At 33.4% G+C, this 22,889-nt stretch overlaps 4 protein-coding genes across 4 annotated transcripts; 1 reads left to right on the top strand and 3 right to left on the bottom strand.

Annotated features, from left to right (window-relative positions):
• Positions 1-1,759: 1,759 nt before the first annotated feature.
• On the top strand, positions 1,760-3,950 carry LOC125824988 (protein PHOX1-like). The gene is made up of 2 exons (XM_049504332.1): positions 1,760-3,694; positions 3,784-3,950. Exons 1-2 carry the CDS (start codon positions 1,780-1,782, stop codon positions 3,924-3,926), a joined length of 2,058 nt encoding a protein of 685 aa, XP_049360289.1. The 5' UTR covers positions 1,760-1,779; the 3' UTR covers positions 3,927-3,950.
• Positions 3,951-5,729: 1,779 nt separating this feature from the next.
• LOC125825013 (probable protein phosphatase 2C 42) lies at positions 5,730-11,175 on the bottom strand. Its single transcript, XM_049504365.1, has 6 exons — positions 10,587-11,175; positions 9,038-9,408; positions 8,219-8,455; positions 6,882-6,974; positions 6,107-6,204; positions 5,730-5,891 (listed from the first exon to the last, which is right to left on the bottom strand). Exons 1-6 carry the CDS (start codon positions 10,888-10,890, stop codon positions 5,816-5,818), a joined length of 1,179 nt encoding a protein of 392 aa, XP_049360322.1. The 5' UTR covers positions 10,891-11,175; the 3' UTR covers positions 5,730-5,815.
• A 4,307-nt stretch (positions 11,176-15,482) lies between these two features.
• LOC125824998 (uncharacterized) lies at positions 15,483-16,614 on the bottom strand. Its single transcript, XM_049504347.1, has one exon. The coding sequence runs from the start codon at positions 16,588-16,590 to the stop codon at positions 15,604-15,606; it is 987 nt and encodes a 328-aa protein (XP_049360304.1). The 5' UTR covers positions 16,591-16,614; the 3' UTR covers positions 15,483-15,603.
• Positions 16,615-19,309: 2,695 nt separating this feature from the next.
• Positions 19,310-22,739, bottom strand: LOC125825006 (ER membrane protein complex subunit 7 homolog). Its single transcript, XM_049504358.1, has 7 exons — positions 22,644-22,739; positions 22,262-22,305; positions 21,413-21,521; positions 20,977-21,040; positions 20,772-20,888; positions 20,586-20,694; positions 19,310-19,690 (listed from the first exon to the last, which is right to left on the bottom strand). The coding sequence occupies exons 1-7, from the start codon at positions 22,700-22,702 to the stop codon at positions 19,599-19,601; spliced, it is 594 nt and encodes a 197-aa protein (XP_049360315.1). The 5' UTR covers positions 22,703-22,739; the 3' UTR covers positions 19,310-19,598.
• Between the last annotated feature and the right edge of the window lie 150 nt (positions 22,740-22,889).

Genomic DNA, 22,889 nt, shown 5'->3' with positions numbered 1-22,889 from the left:
TACAAGCACAATCATTGATACATATACATACTAGTTACATATATACAATTATCTAACCGATATACATTTACAATTCATCTCTCTCCACTATCTGCCCTCTCGCTTGCATCTCTCCTAATCTCGCTCGCCACTCTAGCCTAACATAAAGAACATATACATATAAAGCACAATTTTCATAGACACAGACGCTTGATTTATACAAATCGTCGCGATTTATACGAATCAAATGCTCCATAGCTAGTTTGCTATAGAGCGCAAATAGCAAAATTGCAACTATAGAACGCTAATATGATTTTTATGTTTGTTATTCCTAAAATTAACTCCAACTTAAAGACATTGAGCACCAGTTACGACTTATCATGACAATATGTACAAAATATTTCTAGGCAGTGAAAGTTGTGAGTAGATTCATCATGTCAAATCTTGGTACAAAATACTGAAATATTGTGAAGTGGATTTTGAAGTACATTTTAGCAATAAAAGGTTTGTACCAAGATGTTGTTGATTCAGATATGGCTGGACATCTTTCTCGTGGAATTTGCAGTTGAAATTTATATGATTCCACACAGAGCACTAATAATACATATTTACTTAATAGGAAAATGGCCTCCCACAACCATCATCCTCTTAACACTCAATTTAAATGGCGGTTACATATTGTTTCATAATATATCTTATTATATTATAATTTTCTATATTATTTTAATGAATATAATGTTTGGATAAACTATATCATTTTTTCTGGCATTACATAACGTTATACATACGTAATTTAAAGAATAAATTTACTAGAAAAATAGGGTATAAGATAGAGCTATAAAAAAAAAGATAAAATATAATTAATAAAAAACAAGTAAATACAAAATAAAAATTCTGTTAATAGGTATACATTAAGGACCAATATAGCCCACCTTCTATAGATTAAGGATCCTTTTCATCATTTTTCTAAATCATTTGGGTTTCTTGTAATTCTAACACAACTCTGGCATCATAAAAATACTGATTCAGAATTTTACATTTATGAATTTTGCTCTTGATCATAAATATACCGTGGATCAATTTTTAATTTGTAATTTTTGCATACACAATATTTTACAACATTAATGGATTTTTTTTTCTGAAGTTATAATCAAAATTCCAACTAATATTTTCTAAAACAATTATTACTGTTGTAACAATTAATTTAAAAAACCAAATCGAGAGGGTCCTCATAATGTTTTGTTCAAAATTATGGTGGGCACGTCTTGCAAAAAAAGAGAACATGAAACGTAGAAACAAACATGGAAGAGAAAGGAAAAGAAAACAAATCCAAACAAACAATCATTGCAGATTTGCTTTATTTGTCAATATTTCCTTTTCTCTTCCATATATATCAATCGATTAATTGTTATCGATCGACTATATATATGAATCAAGGATAATCTTTTATTTCAAGATAGCGATACGTTCTAAAAAAAGTGAAGGAGAAGCTTTCATATGATCTTTTTGTTGGGAGAGCGTGTTCATCGTGTATTGAAGGTAATCTAATTTTCTTTTTCTCCCTTTCAAATTTAGGTTACATTTCAACAAGGCATATCTAATTCCATAAATCAAAATTACATCTGTACAATTGAGTTTGATGATCATTAGCCATGAACATGTTTGAAAAGATTTGGTCTTTATTTCATTATTTTCGATGATTCTGCAGCATCGTTATAGTTATTTATTGATTTTCAGGACAAAATTATAAGTTGATTTTGGGGCTATTCTAATTAGATTAGCTTATTGGAGTGACAAACCATGGGGAAGCCAACTGGGAAGAAGAAAAGTAATGTAAAATCAAAGTCAAATGATGGAGATGTGAAGCATAAATCAAAAGCATTTGATGAAGACACAGCTGTGTTTATCAAGATGTCTAAAGAACTGAAGGAAGAAGGGAACAGGTTCTTTCAGAAACGCGATCACGAGGGAGCCATGTTGAAGTATGAGAAGGCACTCAAATTGCTTCCTAGGAACCATATTGATGTTGCCTATTTGCATAGCAACTTGGCTAGTTGCTACATGCAAATGGGGCGTAGCGAGTTTCCAAGAGCTATAAATGAATGTAACTTGGCACTTGAAGTTGCTCCCAAGTATAGCAAAGCTTTGTTGAAGAGAGCAAAGTGTTATGAATCATTGAATAGGCTTGATTTAGCTTTAAGAGATGTAAACCATGTCTTGAGTATTGAACCTAACAATTTGACTGCTTTAGAGATTGCAGACAAGGTTAAAAAGGAAATAGAAGAAATACTTAAAGTTGAAAATAAAAAGTTAGTCTTACCCCTTCCAGAATCTGCCAATGTTGTGAAGGATAACATGAAAAAGGAGAAGAAGAACAATAAATTTGATAGAAAGAGGATAGTTGAGATTAAGGAAACGAAGATTGATGGAGTCGAAGAAAAGAAGGCCGAGGACAAGGTGGTAGTGGAGGAGAAGAGAACCGTCCAGGGAGAAAAAACGATGACAAGAACAGTGAAGTTGATTCTTGGAGAGGATATAAGATGGGCACAGTTACCAGTTGGTTGCAGTATTCGACTTGTGAGAGACATAGTTCTAGATCGATTTCCAAATTTGAAGGGTGCACTTATCAAGTACAGGGATCAAGAAGGTGATTTGGTAACTATTACAACTACTGATGAGCTCAGGTTGGCTGAATCATCTGTTGATCTTCAAGGTTCTTTAAGACTCTACATCAAAGAAGTTAGTCCAGATAAAGAACCTATGTATTTGAGGGTTGAAGAAGATGAGAAATCGAGCATCTGCAGATCAACTATAGTAAAAAAGGATGGGGAACTGAATAAAGGGCCAATTTGCCCTGAGAACTGGTTTGTCCAATTCGCAAGGCTATTCAAGAACCATGTTGGAGTTGATTGTGACTCGTATCTGGATCTTCATGAGACAGGAATGAAATTATATTCAGAAGCTATGGAGGACACAGTTACAAATGAAGAAGCAGAAGAGCTTTTTGACATTGCTTCAGCTCAGTTCCAAGAGATGGCAGCTTTGTCTTTGTTTAACTGGGGAAATGTACACATGTCTAGAGCAAGAAAAGAAGTATTTTTCACAGAAGAGGGTTCTGGGGAGACGGTGTCGGAGCAGGTTAAATCTGCATATGAATGGGCAGAAAAAGAATATGAAACTGCAGAAATGAGGTATGAAGAAGCTCTTAGAGTCAAGCCAGATTTCTACGAAAGCCTTCTTGCACTCGGTCAGCAGCAGTTTGAACAAGCAAAACTCTCATGGTACTATTTGGTTGGGAGTAAAGTAGAATTAGAGACAGGGACATGTGCAGAGATCTTGGAGCTATACAACAAGGCTGAGGATAGCATCAACAGAGGGATGGAAATGTGGGAAGAGATGGAAGAACAACATCTAAATGGACTCTCGAAATATGAGGAATATAAAGCTCAATTGTACAAAAGGGGCTTGGAGGGTATACTTAGAGATAAATCATCTGAAGAAACTAAAGAGCAGACTGAAAACATGAGGTCTCAGATTTACCTGTTATGGGGAACCATGCTCTACGAACGTTCCGTGGTGGAATTTAAGATAGGATTACCAACCTGGGAAGAATGTCTAGATGTTGCAGTATATAAGTTTGAACTAGCTGGAGCATCACATTCTGATATTGCAGTCATGATAAAGAACCACTGTTCCAATGAAACTGCTCTCGAAGGTAAAATATGAGTGAGATATTTGTTAACTGGTCTTTTTATGTTTCTCTTGAGTGATTTTCTTTAACATATTGCACCTGTTCTATTCCAGGGTTCAAAGTTGATGAGATTGTACAGGCATGGAGTGAGATGTATGATACAAACAGGTGGCAGACTGGGGTGCCAACTTTCAGGCTAGAACCATTGTTCCGCCGTCGGGTTTCAAGCCTTCATTCTATACTGGAAAATATTTGAATTGCAAAGCTATGATACATTGAATTGCAAAGCTATGATACATTAAAACAAAGACTACTGGTATCACCTCAACAAGTTTATGCAGTGATATACTTCCCATGTCAATATGTAAGTAACTGCTTCCTAGAGTAGTGTGTCCTTTACATGCTAATGCTATTGTGACTTAAAGGTGGTGAGAATAACTCGAAGCATGTTACCCTTGAGGTTTCTGATGCTTTTCCTGTCTTTTCTTTTCATTCTTGAGTTATTACAAGAAAAATAAAACCATAAAAGAGTAATTCGAATGGTAAAAAAGGAAAAGGAAGAAGATAATATTTGGAGATGCATGTTACTCTGAATAAGATTTCATGTGATATTTTCTTGATTGACAATGTTATCATCTCAAAACAAAGATTTATTTATGTGAACTCTTGTGATTGTTGTGGTCTGTGTCTTGGGCTTTTGCCGTATCGTCACTTCAGTTACAAGTCAGAATGTCATGTTAGCTTCGGTTGGAACAGGACATAATAAAGGAGCTAAAATAGAAAGAAAGTTTATTTCTGGATCCTCTTTATAGAAGAAGCAGAAGTTAAATAGGATTGGCCAAGCTTCTGTGAAGCCAGAAGTGCTTATTTTTAGAGCGTTGAGGTGTTTGGCTAAGCTTTTAGGAAAAAAATATGTGTTGTTGAATCTTGAGTAGTAGCAAAAGCTGTTTTTCAAAAGATGAAAAAAGAAGCTTTTCCCAGAAGCACTTTCAAGTAAATTTGTCAAACAAAATTACGTAATTGAAATTCACGTAATTTTATTTTTAAAAGTAAATAACTAAAACTCTATTAAAAAATACATATATAAAACCTAAATAAAATGGAGGGTATTTTTGTAAACAAACAACTTATTCTTAAAAAGTATACCATGCATAATAGTTTTAGTACAACAAACCAAACAGTCAATAAAAAACAATCTCAGGATAACTAATCCCAGCATAACTTGTATTCAAACCAAACGACCCCGTAGTGTCCAGGTCAACTTCCACGCACATCACCTAATTCCACTGGATACCTGTCACCAACAACAGGTACCAAGTAACTCTGTCCACTAAGGCTAGAATAGATGGGAAGAAATCCCCTAGTGTTTTTGTCTCTGTTGGATTTGAGCCTGAGACCTCATGGTGCTCAACCCACTTTATTGGCCGCTAGGCCACACCCTTGGGTGCAGAGGGGTCGTATTTTCTTTCAATAATAACTTATCATACACATGTTAGATTACTACTGTTTGTTAAATATAGAAGATGCATCTCCTTCACTCATAAGTGATTTTCTCGTGTTCTTGCAGATTCTTTCTTTTGAGTTATTGTCTTCATGTTCTGTTATTTGCCTTTGCTGATACATCGCTGAGTTCCATCTTTTCAAGAGATTTGTTTGTTCTACATGTGAAGGTTTCTGTGCCATCATTGGCTTTTACAGTTTTTTGTTATATTTTGTTAGAGGACCCATGCAAATTAGTTGCATTCAATTTTCACAAAACTAGTAAACTGTAACATTGAATTTGTAAGTCTGTGGTATATAGAAAATTGCACTTTCTGTTTTCGTCTTCATTCAATCTCACAGATGTGGTATATAGCTAGTCAAGAGAAGTTTGTTCTACAATTAATACTTCCCATTGTTACTGTTAGCCATCCAAATCGGGAAAACAATGATTATAAATTAAGAGAGCAGAAAATGCTGTAAGTAAAAGAAAAGGATGTATGTCAACAGGGCCGAATATAGTGTATATGTAACAGGTCAGATTGCTTGCAGCTCCGACCTTGCATATATATATGAAAATCTATTAGAATCAGTTTATTATTAAGAGAAGTGAACCTAACCTACTGCTTCAAGAGAGTCAGGTGCAGTTGGCCATTGCTCCTCCAGCTAGTTAAACTCAAGGCACTTCCTGGATCTGCCCTTGCCTACCAACCTCCAAATGGTGCTTTTGGCAGGAAACTTCCTGGGCAAAGAAATGCAAAGTTGGTTTAATATGGAAAATGGCTGCACAAAAAGTTAGATGAGGTTGTCCAGTATAATAAGACAGTGGAATCAGAAGCACCAAAAGAGGGATACATGTAGTCAAGGAGTTTGGGTTTGAATTGTGTGTGTGTGTGTGATTGTGAAGCTATCAATGAATTAAAGAAAAGAGGTCTTCAATATCAAACTGTAGCTCACCTTGCAAGATAAGAAAATGACCCCCATCTCCAAGTTCTTGAAACCAACGGCGGATGCCTAGCCTCCATCGCCATTTCAAAGAATTGAAACCATATTCTCTGTGTTATTTGAAGAATATGATTTCTTCAACAAAGGACTTACCATATACACAAAATCTATGAGGACAAAATACTAAGATTAAATTCAAGCGAGCTCGTTTGATTGGTCAAATAATTGTTCTCTTCTAAGGGAAATAAATTTCTTCCAATTAAACAATAAGACCGCAGCAACATCCTCTTTTAATTCAAAAGCCATCATTCTCTTGTGGCGAACCATTTCCTTTTAACACTTGTAACAGGCGGCAATGTTACAAGAAATTAACAAAATACTCCAGAATCCAGAAACAAAAACTAGTATACAGAATAAATTAATAATGAAACAAGGCTGTTACATAGAGGTTGACTGTATCCAAAACTTTTGAATTAGCATTCTTCTTGAACTCCACCTATAACAAGGTTCGAGAAATTCAAATTATAAGCCTCTTCAAAGGAAAAAAAACACTCTTATACAGCGTAGTTGATTCACTGATGCTGCTCCGGAGCCGCATATCAAGGAAAATTTTGGTGTTGTGACAGACCCTCAGGCACTAGTAAAAAATAATATATTCCTTCAACAATCAGTGTTCTAAAGCACTGCGAATAGAAAGTGTTGGATCTTGCACAACGCCTCTACATATCAGGTCATGGTTTAAGAATAAAATAATTACAGTTATATCATCATGAAAATGACGTCGGACCTTTTTGTCAATGTTTCGAAGATCAGAATAACGCATCTCTCTTTTTTTGGCAGCTACATGGAGAGCAGCCTTGACAAGCCTCTTTGCACTTCCCTGTATTTGCAAGAAAAATATGAGCATGAAAAAGTGAGAAGATTTGTTTTTCATGTTCAAGAATGCATACGAAAATACATCAAAAGGGACAACGAGCTAAAACCATCTCTTTGAAAGAGTCTATATATATATATATACACACACACACAGAGGGGATCTCGAAGGGTAAGCCTTAATTAATAAATTGAACCATGAAGAGTAAAAGGATTATGTCATTTGGCATGGTACTGAGTTTACAGGGTTGTTATTATGGAGAGTGATGATATAACTGTGAGTAACTCAAAGGAATTTCAAGGTTGTGCCACAGCTTGAGTGGCTTCAATCACTGGTGTACTCCCAAGATCAAAGTAACATTTGATTATCATCCATATGTTACAGAGCTCTTTTGGAAAATGCATGATATCTTTGGTACACTCCTGTTACTTTTTCTTTCACCATTCACCATAAAAATAAACTATACACCGCAGGAACCGGTGATCCCATTTCAAACTAGATTTGGAAGGTCTGAGCCTTTCATTTAAAAGACATCACGAAGAGGCATCCACCTACTTGCAGAAATTGAAAGAGATCACAAGGAGAATAGACCTTGGAAGGTGAAAGCATCTTCTCACCCGAAAACCTGATTATTTGGTGTTAAAGAGATTGACTTTTCAATAAAATTATGAAGGAATAATTAAGGAGAATATTCAGGGTATAAATAATGGAAAGACATTAGGCAAGTCATCTACAAGTTGCTGAAATCTAATGGGGAATGCCAGAGAGCTTGAAAACCTAAAAGAAAAGTAACGTCTGAAGATATGATTCAGAAATCATGAGGGTGATCATAGGATGGCACTTATGCTGGTATAGACAAGCGCTTATGGAGTGTATGAGGAAGTTGACTCTTGGATGGTCCAATTTAGTACACTGGATGTATATCACTGTGTGATTACTGATTTGGGTAGCATATATATATCTATCTCTTCGGTTTTCTGTGTGGTTTGCCTTTAGTGTAAGAAGAATATAGTATTCCTCTTAATAGATGGTTAAGTTACAGTAGTTTGATGTGCTTTCATTTTATAGACTTCTACATACTTGGTAGTTACTGAAAATTATCCTTGAATTATCAAAAAATAAAATAAAATTATGTATATCATCAAAAGTAAACATGTATTTGAAGTCATAGTTTACCCATAAGAAGCATATTTAGCTTAAATTGAACTGAATATGCAGGAAAGTATAATGGTTTGGTGCATAGAACTTACTTTACGAGGGTGACTCTTCACAATTTCAACGGCTTTTTCATTGCTCAAGTGCTCCCATAGACCATCAGAAGCAAATATGAGGAAGGAGTCATTTGGATGTAGAGGATGTTTTAAAATTGTTGGAGTGGCCAACAGGATAGGCATATTAAGGGGTGGAGGAACTCTGAATTTTCCATTTATTGGTTCCCTGCAAAACCTTGTGTGTTTAAGATAAACATCACCAATGGATCTTGAGACCTGCAGTCAATTTAGGAGACCAATTATTAAGACATAAGTTGCAGACTAGAGAATGAATTCTAATTTTTATCCATGAAAGGCAACAATTGTAGAACTCCAATTCGAAAGTATGACATACACCACAAACTGATCAACCATAGACTAGTGACACTTTCGGCGAAAAAAAAAAAAAGAATTCTTTATCCTACCGATAAAAATATAAAATATTAAAATTGATGAGAAACAGTAGATATTCGAGACGCGTATCAATTTTTCTTTAAAACATGATGTCATCTTGAAAGTTTGTAAACCTGCTTTTCTACCCAAAATTCAGTTTACTTCAGTTCATTATTACACCATATGGCCATACATAACATGGTAATTCCCCAGCAAAAAGAAGGCTGACAGAAGCTTAATTATTTACTGCAAGTGGCAATAGAAATAACATCATTCACATCAAACTCTGCTATTATAGATCGTGATACACATCAAAGCATCTATGCATATCCTCTACAAGCATAGGAATATGGGAAATGTAGGGAGAACTTGGAAGGTTTTTTTCATAATTTAATAACAAGAAACTTTTCATATAGTTGACCTTACCTGAATTATTCCTTTTACCCTCCAAACACCATGTCTAAGAACAACAATTTGAGGATCATTTGGATGCAAGTCTTTTAGCTCCCACCTAACAGACTCAATATTGGCATTGTGCTCCGTTGATAGCTGTATGGCAGCAATTTCCCCAGTGTTTCCAACCTTCTTTCCAAGGACTACTCGAGAGTCACCAAGATTTGCTACAAAGAGCGTCTGCTGATAAATAGCTCCAACCAGGCAGCATGCCCCCACTGTCGCTAGCTGTGGTCGAGAATGCCAATTTTCCGAAACAACAGAAGTAAATCCTCTCTCTGTCTCAAGAAAGGCCCTTTGAATTGTCTCCTCTGTGACTACACCATTTCCTTCAGCTGATATTGCTGCATTAAGAGTAAAATCCATGAAACCACTACAAAGTTTTCCTTTCATAATGTTCAATATCTAAATACATTTCTTTCACCCTCAGGGCTTTGGTCTAGTACTAAGAATGCAGTGCATGATGTGTGCCATTGACCCTCGGGGATTCTCTATTATCAAGAAAATATATCCAACATATTTCGGTGTTTCAAAAATTTTGAGGAAAAAGGAAACAATCAATGAAAAACTTGAGCCCCCTGGTTTTAGGAGTTTGGGAGTTAGAGATGGTAATGGAGCAGAAGGGCCAAATGAAGATCAACCCACTATAATATTTCACATGATCACATTAACAAAGTAGATATCAGGAATTTCTATAAAATAATTTAGGAACGCTTTACACTCTAAGCCATTTATGCAATTAAACCCTTCCACTAGAAAGAGCCCAAGGAAATGCCTCTAATAAATCCATACACCCTATTCATCAAGAAACCTGCAGAGAAGGTACCTTAAGAGTTAGAATTTTTGTAACAAGGATTCTCAAGAGTTGATCTTTTTCAATAGTACAATGCAACTGCTACCAGACATCACGGGGAACTTCCATATCCTTATGATTATTCCCAGAAACAAAATTATTTAATAAAGTTCTAGAATGAAATAGGCCCGAATAAAGTGGAATACAAAAGATTCATATAACTGAGCAGGTGCCCTTAGTTAAGTTCCTTTTGACTCATAAGTTCATCTAAAGGTCAGTTGTTCAAGTCAATAAACATGAAGGCCCCCTTCTCACTAAAGCTCAAGCATTTACTTTCTAGTTAGAAACCAACGTCTTGGGACTAATGCGGAATCCACTCAAGGACTCCCTCCCCGCCCTGTGACTTGAACTAATTAGACTTGGGGCTAGTTTTGCCTCATTCTTGAATCAACCTTCCTCACTTAAATCGACATATCCTAATACTCATTAGACTTGGGGCTAGTCATGCCTCATTCTTGACTCAACCTTCCCCACTTAAATCGACATATCCTAATACTAATTAGACTTGGGGCTACTCTTGCCTCATTCTTGAATCAACATTCCCCACTTAAATCGACTATCCTAATTTCGATATGAGACGCAGTAGATTGTCTACATAGCAAATTTAACATCTTTTTTCCAATAAAACAGATAAAAATTGGAAAAATTACAAAGAGAAAGAAGATAAACCTTGGAAATGTCGAAATAAGTGATCACAAACATAACGAGCAGTTTCAGGTCCACCATGACCATCATAGACTCCAACAAAAGTTCCAAATGGACCAGACTCAATCTGGCTCTGATCCTCTAAAACCTGATTAGCTTGCACAATTGCCATGGAATATTCCCCACTCCCACAATTCCCAATATCATGAAACCACAACAACCCATCTTTCCCAAATCCACCATTGGAACTTTCACCACCCCTAATTTCACTTCTTCCAGCTCCACCACTACATTCACTGTAACTCAAACATCTTGGAAGGAAATTCATCAAATCAAAATTCAAGAATCCCACATGGAGCTAACCCCAATTCAAACAAACAAAAAAGAACTTCAAGATTCCAAGTACCCAACTTCCAAAATTGGAAATTTACAAGGTGAATGAAATTTTCTTGAAGCAATACTAAGAGTTAGATACAGCTATGTATATGTAGAGGATTGTAGTTTGGGGGTAAGGGGGCCAGAGGGAGGTGGGAGGTGTTGGTTGGAGGAGGAACACGAAATAGAATGTGCCTCATTCTTAATTTTGTCGGCTGCTATTAACAATCTCTCTATTGCTTTCTTATACTCCACCATCACAAAATACTTTTCTCACATTTCAATTCTCCAATACATTATTGATCTTCCATTAAGTGTTTAACAGTTAAGATTTGATAAATAAACAAAATTAATTATGAACATGAATTGATAAATTGTATTTGGCTTAAAAGTAACACTAACATATCATATAATAATCGAAAGCTTGAGACTGCAACAAATAAAAAATTGAAATTAAATCATAAGTTAATGACTTTATATATCGAATGATATAAATATAATTTATTATTGGATTATTGTTTAGTCCATTAAGAAAAAATCTCAAATCCTTAAGAATTGATAACCTAATAATAAAAAAGAATCAAAACAATTAAATTAATAACTCATTACCAATAAATCAATAACTTTCTTTTTTATTCGATTTTGAGTAGCCCTACTCTTCATCACCTTCTTTCCTTTTTATTTTCTCTCAATATCTCTCTATCCTAGTCAATTTGCTAATCATTTACTTCCTCTTTCCCTAATTACTTGTCAATTTTGACAAATCAACAAAGGACAAATTATTTTTACCTGTTATATCCTCAATTAACTGACTAATTATTTTGAAAATTGTAGAACTTTTCATCCACTTCATAATTAATAAGGGTAAAATGGTAAACTCATTATGTCATTAATTATTTTTTTAATATGTGTGTCAATTTAAAAGTGGACAGAGGGAGTAAGTGTGAACAAACTTTTAAGGTTCAAGTGTCAATATTTGGTTACGACTTATGATTATAGATTTATACTACTTGGTAATTTTCGCAGATATTTGGTACACTTATTCTATCTTTCTTTTTTTTAAAAAAAAATTGTATTTAATTTATTAGATTTCAATGAATTTAATATATTTTTATACTATGGTTCCTAAAAAGATAATAGACATACTCCTCTCTCATTTTTTGGACAAAGTAATAAAATTGCTAGTTCTAGTAAGCCTGAAGTACCTAAAACTAGAAAACGTTTAAAGAGTTATACATATTGATTAAATGTTTCTTTTTCTAAACCTGATTTTGATATTAATTCAAGGGAACCACTATATAATGAATAATTAAAAAAATAATTTGGCGATTACGAAAATATGAATTAAATGAACACCTACTAATTCAATAATCGAAACTCCAACTCAAACTCGATTTGGAGCTTGACCTCCTCATTTACAGGTAGGACATGAGGTAGACATTTGAAAAACAATCACACAGATCATAAATGGAGTACAAGATATTGGTAGTGATTCTGTTAGGGTTCAAATATGTTCAACAACAATTACAACTTACCCCCTGCTAATTAACGAATTTGTGCTATCACGATTTTCATAATTTACATTCATCAAATATAATCTTACTACTCTTATTACTTACTCGACCACTAATTTCTTCTTTAATAGGTCAATTCTTTGTGACCTGTCTAAGAATAATTCTTATTTATTGCCCAAGTTTACTTGTGACACAAATAATATCATAAATAATATTTAATAAATAATAGATTTTGTCCGTACATTGGTTATTTGATGGACATATCAGATTAAGTCTTAACCTCTATAAATTGGTCATCTCTCCATCAGTGGCGGATCCAGAATTTTTAATAAGGGGGTTCGAAATCTGAAAAAATAGACACACGAAGTAGCCGAAGGGGGTTCAACATCTACTATATATACCTAAAAAAATATTTTAACCATGTATAAATAATATGATTTTCCGCCAAAGGGGGTTTGGATGAACCCCTCATTGTAAGGTGGCTCCGCCACTGCCCTCCACCTATTATTAGGGTTATAACATATTCTCAAAAATAATTCCATCGCTGACGGTTGTGGTAACGTAAAGCTAGGACAAGGAGGTAGAAATTAATTTATGACTAACGCTTTCGTTTTTCTTTGTGATGATGTCTTCCGCATTAGGTACGTAAGATTATTGTGTTCAAGATCTTGATGTGTATTAAAGTATTTAATCTTATAATTACACTCTGTTCACGACATCCTCGCTTATCTAGAAGGCAAAAAAACTGGTTAAACTGTCCAAATACTATGCAATATTCTTAGATTTTAGCTGAAGGTTTTTGTCTCAACTGTTTAGAGGCAAAAAAAAAACGTTAGAAAAAACATTTGGGTCAGATTGTCAATCAACAGAATCAGTTAAACATGTAGAACAAAACATAATTGATGAACTCCACCATCACTTGGTCTCTACAATTCAAAACAAAAACAGAAATTATATATGTCGACCATGATGTTTTTTGTTTGATCACTAGTGTCAATATCAGACACTGTTGATTTTTCCATAGGCACCTTTCTTTATTTTTTGTGCAGATTGGATGTTACAACTAATTTTGGCCTTGTAATCTATGAGACATTAATCTGGGCATACTTGGTCATTGCAGACAATGTTGTACTAAATGGGGTTTTGATAGTTTCACAAAATAAATAATTATTTTATTAGTAAATTAAATTATGATTAGATGTCCATATATATGCATTGGATTGACTGCATATTACCTCACACTTGGAACCAATGAGATATTTCCATTACCATATGAATACTAAGTAATAATTGTATGGTAGTTCGAATTCAATTTGAGATTTTATTTTTTTTAATGTTAGATTCTATATCGATAGAGTAGTAACATTTTTATATGTTCTCTTATCATGTATCGAGAGTTTAGTTTAACGTCACAATTTTTTTTATTCTCAAAGAGTTCTTAATAATGTGTTATGAATCAAAGTTTCAATGTATATATATGCAGTATTACCATGCTGCTTGAAAATAGTATGAACTAAATAAATAATTTAAGATAGAATAAAACCGTGAAATTAATATAATGTTAGATTTAGACTATTTAAAAATTAGTTGTGATAATAAATCGATACTGCTTCGGTAACTAAACTCACATCACCCTTTCAAATCACCTTCTCAACCATTTGAGACATGTTCACGTTATTCTTCCTTTCTTAAGTCTTCATTGATTAGATGGGAATGAAGGAGGAAATATTTTATCGTCCAAAATTAATCAAATCTATATATAGAATATTTGTTTTTCCGTCCAAAACTTTTTCAGTTTGTATAACCAAAACACTACTCTCTTGTCCATTTTTAATTATCATGATCTTTTTTTTAGAGTAAAAAATTGCAATTTATAGTACTTTTTTGGATAATTTTTGAATATCTAATTTTTTTGCTTAAAATATAGAAAATGTAATTTAATTTTAACTTTGAAAATTAGTCAAATTGACTTTGAAAAGTGAAAAGTTTCGTTGACACAAATATTCAAAGAAGTAGTGGTTGTTGATCTGATAATGAAAGAGAAAAATCGATGAAAAAACGAACACAGTGAAGAAGATGAAACTACCTATTGACATATTTGAAATTTGTTTACTGGATAGAAATTCAAATTAGGATGAAGTGATAAATGTAATGGAGCAATTAACTGAAAAGATCATAGGGATAAAAAATGGGAGAGATTTGTGAAGTGAAATCAGGTAGTAATAAATATGGGTTTGGAGAGTGGAAATATTTATGTATCGAGATATTTTGTGTTGCGTTCAAAATAAGGGATTTTAATTTTTTTTAGAAATGGTAGGAAATAATAGGAATTATGAAAAAAAAAAAAGTGTGTATATATATATATGTAATTTTTCCATTAGCTATTCCTCTCTTGAAAAATAGTAGCATTAAATTTCATTTTAATGAAGTGAGTATGTGGTAAAAAAAGCAAAGTCAATCGATGTGGTCTTCCAACTTATACTTTTACCCTTTAACTTGATAAAAAATAGATAAATTTTTTTTACTTTTACCTATACTCAGAAATTTAATTTGTCACGAGTAAATTAATTGTTTTAATTTTGTCATGAGTTGAGGTAATCCTAGTACACGTGGACTAACAATATCGGTAATTACTAGTATACAACAAAGATAAGTATATTATTTTCTTTTCCCTTCGAGAAAATTAAATTTTTTTTAAATATGTAAAAAAAGAAGGAGGAAGTATTAACATAAACCAAGCGATTTACTTAATAAACACACATCTTATTATTAGTTCTAATTAATAACAACGACGAGTTAAGATCGTCGATATATACATAAAAAAAGGGCTCGATTAGGCTCCTTCCCTTTAACGTAATCGTACTAGAAGATATTACGAATCTTCTGTTCCACACATCTAACCTGCTTACGTGGTTCACCAATGCCAAGCAGAACACTTATTTCTTAGACAACCTATGCCTCATCACAGGGCCACCAAATTCTACTAGAGCACACCACACACCTATATGTTATTTTTCTCTATAGCTAACCTTATTTTAACTAAAATAATACAGTACATGAGGATTAATAATTTTGCATACATGCATATTAATTAATCCCTTATACTATATTACATATTTTCAAGCACTTGATCAGCTAGATATTTCTTTAATTTATTTAATTTTAAGCATATTAAGTCTCTCTTTAATCCAAGAAGGTCCAATTTTACCCTTAGCACAGTTGATATGTGCAATATGGCCAGTATCCTTGCTATAATACATCCAACCTTCCTTAGACACCTTCTTGTTACAAACGTTGCATCGTGCTATAATATTGTCACCAAAAGGAAACGTGTAAGAAAGTCGAAGTTTTCCATTTGTATTATCGGCTCTCTTGACGATGTTGTACAACGTGGCACAAGTGACATGAAGATCAAAATGGCAGAGGTCACAACAGTAGAGAAAACTTTGCTTAATGTGTTCACAACAAGCGTCACATGTCTTCCCACAATGCTTGTAGTAGGATGGGTAACGAAGTGTCATAGGGTGTGCAGGGTGTGCATCGTGCTGGATCTTCTGTGGAAGATCGAAGCACGATGCATGCAGATAAAATTGACAACTTTGACAACCGTAACCCGATCCAACAAGTTGCAGCCCGCAGACTTTGCAGTTGGTTTCTGAGTATTGTTGGAAATTGTACATGTTCAAGTTGTGGGAATGGCTAAAGTGTTTTATGACCCCTTCGTCATCAGTACATGAGTCTGAGTAGTCTGGAATAGATCGACGATTATGGTTAATCGTTAGTTGGGAACGACCAAAACCAGCACCAGAAGAAGCACCAGCACCACCACGTTGATTGAGATTGATCATCATCATTCTTAGAAGCGATGTAATATCATTTTTGGAACGAGGTTGACGACTCATAGCATGTCCTTGATCATCTTGATCGCTTTCTGAAGAATCTAAAATGGAGCAATGATTATAGCCAAAAGAAGTAGGTTTGGGATTACTGTGTCGACTCTTTCTTTGAAATGATGCAGCTTGATCAACATTGTAATTATCTTCGTCATTGTAATTAATAGAGTTGTAACATTCCTTGCTGCTGAGACTATCCATGATTGTATGAGTAGCCATGTACTTTGATGGTACTGATCTGTTCATTTTTATTTTTTTTGTTTTCTTGTGTTTGTGTTTCTTTGTATATGTATTGCTTGGTCTATGTTATTAATTACAGTATTTATAGAGGTAGTTTGAGTAATTGGAAAATACTAATCATAAGATTCCTGCTTAAATTGGAAGCAAAGAATCAAGTTCTCATACTCACATCCATATATCGTTAACTTGTGCTTATCAGCATGAGCACCTTTATATATGACAATGTAAATAACTTCTAAGAAGATTTAGATTAATTTTGTTATTACTAGGGGTGTTCATGGGATGGTTTTGGATCAGTTATCAGTGAAAATCAAAACTAAATCAAATCGATCATGTTAGAAGTCTTAAGGTAGAGAGGTTGATTGTGCTTTAGGTCTCAGGATAAGGCGAGAAAGATATTAAATGAGTTTAATAAATAGCTGAAAGTCCTGGTATGAACTCCCCTATTGATCTGACTCCAGTGGATTCTCGAGAAGAGAGGAGTCGTGGTGGTCCCCCGGACCGCCTGGATCATTAATTAAGGCATTCTTCCTTCTTGCGTATGTGTTGTAGCTCATAGCTCTAAGCCCCGATTCCTTGGTGAATCGGTTTTAAAATTATCAAAATCAAACCAAACCAAACCAAATATAATATACATTAATCGGTTTGGTTATTATCGGTTGTAGTTCGGTTATTTGGTTATTAACCATAGACAAAAATAAAAGAAACAATTCATTCAAAACGTGAAAATGTGACAAAACTCCATTCAAAATGAAAAATAGTTCGAATGGTTGACATTATAGAACTTTCGATCATTGAAAGTTTCAAAATTCACTATTTTGGCATAGAAGGAAGAGACAATGACATTTTCAAGACGATGACATTTTCAGTCCCACAAACATAAACACTCGTATAATGAACCACTAAGACAAATATTCTCACAATAAAATCAGTTTATTTTATCGGTTTGATTCGATTTTTCTATTTGAATTGATTTTTATCCATACCGAGAACACCCTACTTATTAATATTATTATTATTATTATTATTATTATTATTATTAAAATGGATAAATTGTAGTGCATTAACACAAGCCTAGTTGTTGCAAATTTGTATGAGGTAATAGTGCAAACGTCAGTAACATGTAGTAAGATTTATCATTTGGAATAAGATTCACTTCTATCTTCTAAGGAGCCTTTTTCTGTTTCTATGGATAATGATATTCTTCCACAGATTTATTCTTAGCACCTAACTATATATAAATGCTTATCGATCACTTTTTTTTTTTTTTTTAATGTCTTTGATTCTCTATCTTATTTTTTTACTTTCGGTTTCCTGCTTCAGCATTTTCTCTTCCAGAATATGTTATGGAAACACAGAAGAAAAAAAATCTTGAAGCTCAACCTTTGTATTTCATATTAGTACAGTCAGAGATAAATTCAAAATTTAAATTTTATGGATTCTAGCACAATTAGAGACGAATTTAAGATTTAAATTTTGTGGATTCTACTTGATATTCTTACTAGTAAAATTACCCGCGGGAATTTAATATCACGAAATTTATAAAATAATACTTAAAACCTATCAGTCATTAAAACTAAAAACTATATTATCTTACAATGAAAATTATTACATCTTATCATTTATCCTTAATAACATAAGCATAAATTAATGGCTGTAAAAATACATACAAAAATCTATAACATAAGCAATGGTGTCAGTGAGCCACTCAATATGAGCAAAGTACACAAATATGTAATTGTGAAGAAGAAGAGGTTCAAAATTTTCGTTGTTTTAAAATGAGAGGAAATCCCTCTATATATAGACAACAAAGGGTAGTGTGAACAAATATTTATTGTGTCTTATCATAAAGGTTACAACTATTTGGAAAAGTTGCAACCCTCGGAAAGGTCACAACCTTTCATAAAAGTCACAAATTTTCATAAAAGTCGCAACTCTTCATTAAAGTTATAATTTTTCATAAAAGTCACAACTTTTCATAAAAATCGTAACTCTTCATTAAAGTCACAACTTTTCATAAATGTCACAACTTTTAATGAAAGGGGAAAGACTAGTTTTGGAAATAAATAAATTAAAAGGAAATTTTTATTTGTGGTGGCACCACATAGACAGGTCTAAGGTTCTCTTTTATATATATATATATATATATATATATATGATTGTTGTTCTCCTCACTCTTATGATATTATGAATTCAAAATTATATATACTCAAAATTAAAATAGACTCAGAACCTCTTGGTTAAGTATGAGGGATCTTATCTATCCCACCGTAACCATTGATGATATATGTAATATGTACTTCATATACAAATTTAACGTGCTATCAAATGTTTCTCCATGCAATGCTTAGTTATGTAGACACTGAGAGGCCGGTTGGTAGTTGGTTAGAGTTATATAGGTATTAGTAGTAGTTGATACATAAATTAATTATGAGAGAATTTATGTACATTTAGTTATTTTATCTTCTATCCTGTATAAAATATTGTGTGTTGAATTTTATACTACATAACCACAGAATGCTATCAAACATGATATTACTCATCCATGATTTATATTTAACGAGCTACCATACGACCCCCAACAGTTTGTTTAGAACAAAACTAAAATACTAGAAAGAGTATTACCTTGGCAACTTACTTCCAAACTCTCTTCTGAATTTCCTTTTTTTCCTTACAACTGTTAACTGATGGTTCTAATAAACTTGTATAACACAAGCATATACAGTGATCAAGAATGGCAACACTAATTCGAATACAGGGAATTCAATATGAAATAGTAATTCTTAGGACAACCGATCGATGCATAAAACATTAAACTGATACCAGAGGCCTAGTAACTTTAACCAAAACGAAACGTAGGATTTTTGCAAGTGATAAATGAACTAATGATGGTACTCATTGACTTTAAAACAAAAACCTTGATAAGGATCGTTGGAACTGAGTTTACGAAGAATTCAGCTTTTTCATGGAATGGCCATGAAGGATTTCCCTTTATAGCAGGTGAAATCCAATATCTAGTTGCTGCTTTGAGCCCCAGGTAATAAGCTTGAAAGACTGGCTTGGTTTCTCAAGATTTCCTCTTGTGTTCGTCTTATTTCTTCAGGATCTGTCACACATGAAAATCAGCACAGTAGCGCGAGTTATTTTATGTATAATGTCTGTTTCATCACAATTAAATAGAGAATCTAAAGGTCAAGTAACTTGCAGAAATGTAAGCAAGAGTACACTTAATCAACGTCAAGTTCCAAAATCTAAATGATTTTGAGATTGCATGGAGCCACTAATGATGCAATTCAAGGGCTCTAGCTTAACAAATTTTCTCGTAATTTTGTAGATAAAATACCAGACGTATTATTCTATTAGATCATATACATAAACACTGACACATATAGGACTTGAAACACATATCCGCAGATACAATTGAGACGTTATGATAGGCAAAAAAGACAACCACAAGCATCCAGTTGAGAAATATTGTTTTTGTATGTGTAGGGGCATCTGTATTTATTTATGTATGTGAGGGAATGTGTGAATGCATATAACATTTAGTCATCGTAACATACTGTAACATAGATATCCATCAATATATATAAGAAAACAGATTCAGGAAAAGTCGATAATCTTCAGACAGAATAGTGTGCATAGTAATTAAGCGTTAGGAGACAGTGAAGTTCGCGTTCACTCAGATATAAGGATTAACAGATGATGCTTCTTACTTTGAGAATTTTGCCACCCTAGTGAAGCACATATATATTTGGTGCCGATATTCATGGTCCAATTCGATGAAGAAAATTAGAGATTGATGCAAAAATGTACATACATCACGTTGGTACCATTGGATACTAATCCTTAGTGAACCACATATTTAGTGCAGTCATCCCAAAGCACAAAACTCTTGCATTACAGAGACGTTAAATTGGAGCAACGTTATGGAACTACCGTCCTATAGCATGTGATAGCAACTTCATTTTGGTTAAAACACAGAGCACAAGAGTACTCACCAACATTTTCTGCTAATTTTGGCATCACAAACATTACAAACAGCATAAATCCGAACATCAGGCCAATTGGACTTTTCACCAGAGACATAATGGAGAAAGGTTCCTTTAACTGCAAGGGATATTCACACAGTAGTTTAGAGAAAGAAGGGCGAAATGAAACGGAAAGCTAGGAGATCAAAGTCCGACCTCATAATACTGCTCCTCACTCAATGGCTCCAAAATCAATTCAATCAAACTCCTCCTGTTCTCGGTTAATGCTGCTTGAACCTTACCTGGATTTCTGGCACTGACATCAACTCGGACCTGACATCACGAAAGATACATTAAGCATATAAATCTTTGTCCTAGAAAATTGGTGAAGAATCAAACATATCATAGTAGAGAAGCTCACCGGAGAAAAGAAGTAGCCAATTGCAGACACCTCAATAAGATGTGTCCCTGCTGAAACATTATGACTATTGCTAAGGTTAAGGAATTGCATTCATAGAATAACATTCCCTTCGCATAGCCTTTGCAAAGAGGAGTAGCATTCTAGTTTTCATGTTATCCCGCAAACTTAGTAGAATTCAGATGAACCACTCACAACCCAACTTATCTGGGACTGAGGCATATTTGTTTGTTCTTGTTGTTGTTATTGTATCATACAAGAAAACAACACATAAAAACAGTGAAAACACATTATATGAATGGTTTTTTTTTTTGGAGTGTGGAGCAGCAGTAAATATGCAGTTGAGGAAGCACAAAACTCATATCAGTATACATAACCTAAGGTAATGAAAGCTGAAGTACCAACTTAAGACATTGAGTCGTCAACGTAGGAAGGATACAATGAGAAATATCCATTGGGTCTCAAGAAAGTAACTCTTTGGCCAGCATTGAGTATGACTTTAACATTTGAAGCTTTAGGTAAGAAACCAGATCCTTTCAAGCTAAAGACTACAGAAAACAAACAAACAAACAAACAACAACAACAACGCGGCATTAGTCACAAATAAGTTGGGTTGTCTATATGAATCTCCACATCATTTCATATATATCAATAACAATAACAATAATAACATTAAAAGTTATGTGACAATTCCAAAACCTTTACTCAATTACAGAAAACAAAGTCAATATTTCTTATAACCTGATAAATCATCACAAAAGAATATTTAAAAACATCAAAGTATAGTGAAGTGAATCTCTATAACAAAAGGAGAATTTTAGCACTATAATCTAAAATTAATAGAACTTATATAGCCTTAACAAAAAGTTGGGAAACTTAACTAACTCACAACTTTTTCATGCCAAATAATTGTTTACTTTTGACCTATTTTTTCTTAAATTAATGGTATTTTAGTTACCATATTAGTTAAAATAGGCAAATAAATGACATATTATCCAATATATGAAGCTTATGTATACTAACTACAGTTCTATACATCAACAACATACCCAAGTCCCAGTGTATTCCCACAAGTGAGGCCTCGGGAAATGGTGTATACGCATCCTGTACTAGTCTTTTTCAAATTTCACAATAAAACATGATCAAACGTTGAAGTGGCATGTGCTAATAAGAAATCGGAGAATAAGATAGTACGAAAGTGATACTAAAGCAACTATAACTACAATTCTATATATTCTAAAACTATAACTAGGAAGAGAAAGGTGAAAAGAATTCTAGAAGTATGTACTGGGAATTTTTACTCGACCGGTAACAGTATAACCATCAACATTCCTGCAAAAAAAAATTAATTAAAATAATGAAAATGTGGAGAAAATAAAAACAGGCCAATTCAATTCTCTGTATCAATTAGGTTTAACTAATTTGTTATCAACACGCTACGAAAAAAATTCAAAACAGGGGAACTTGAAGATTGAAGATCCAAAATTTTTGGACATTTTTTTCCCATCCAATGCCAAAAAATTCAAATGGAAATTAAAATTAATTAGAAGCTACGGGAAAATAATCAAATTGTTATTAATTAACAAGCTTAATAAATTCAAAACATAAACTAAATTTTACAATTTTTATGAATTGAGTTCATATTTTTACGTGCATGAAAATTTATATACCCAGAAAGAATAGAACATAAGAAGAAGCACTGAAGAAGAAATATTGATCGCACTGCCATTAGGACTATATTTCTCTGTAAATTTCCAAGGAAAAAACTAAACAAGAACGGGTACAATTTTTCCAATTAAATTATACAATTATTTATATTTCTTATCGAATTATTGTATTTATTATTAAAAATCATATCCTTGAAGTTAGTAAGTTAGTTATAATAAGTTCACTTTACACGTTCGAAATGTAGCATA

Source organism: Solanum verrucosum, unplaced genomic scaffold, assembly GCF_900185275.1.
Source record: "Solanum verrucosum unplaced genomic scaffold, falcon-dt-bn FXZP01000086.1, whole genome shotgun sequence".
In the NCBI taxonomy this organism is placed as follows: domain Eukaryota; kingdom Viridiplantae; phylum Streptophyta; class Magnoliopsida; order Solanales; family Solanaceae; genus Solanum; species Solanum verrucosum.
The sequence above is the reverse complement of the archived record's forward strand: the minus strand, read 5'-3'. Positions and strand labels throughout refer to the sequence as shown.

Coding starts and splice junctions, on each gene's coding strand:
- LOC125824988 (XM_049504332.1), top strand. CDS start 1,780: ATGGGGAAGCCAACTGGGAAGAAGAAAAGTAATGTAAAATCAAAGTCA. Junction 3,695..3,783: donor CAATGAAACTGCTCTCGAAG/GTAAAATATGAG, acceptor GTTCTATTCCAG/GGTTCAAAGTTGATGAGATT.
- LOC125825013 (XM_049504365.1), bottom strand. CDS start 10,890: ATGAATTTCCTTCCAAGATGTTTGAGTTACAGTGAATGTAGTGGTGGA. Junction 6,975..8,218: donor TGAAGAGTCACCCTCGTAAA/GTAAGTTCTATG, acceptor TTGCAAATACAG/GGAAGTGCAAAGAGGCTTGT. Junction 5,892..6,106: donor TCATTTTCTTATCTTGCAAG/GTGAGCTACAGT, acceptor TTCTTTGCCCAG/GAAGTTTCCTGCCAAAAGCA.
- LOC125824998 (XM_049504347.1), bottom strand. CDS start 16,590: ATGAACAGATCAGTACCATCAAAGTACATGGCTACTCATACAATCATG.
- LOC125825006 (XM_049504358.1), bottom strand. CDS start 22,702: ATGGCAGTGCGATCAATATTTCTTCTTCAGTGCTTCTTCTTATGTTCT. Junction 22,306..22,643: donor TTATGTTCTATTCTTTCTGG/GTATATAAATTT, acceptor TTTTTTTTGCAG/GAATGTTGATGGTTATACTG. Junction 21,041..21,412: donor CCCAATGGATATTTCTCATT/GTATCCTTCCTA, acceptor CCTTAGCAATAG/TCATAATGTTTCAGCAGGGA.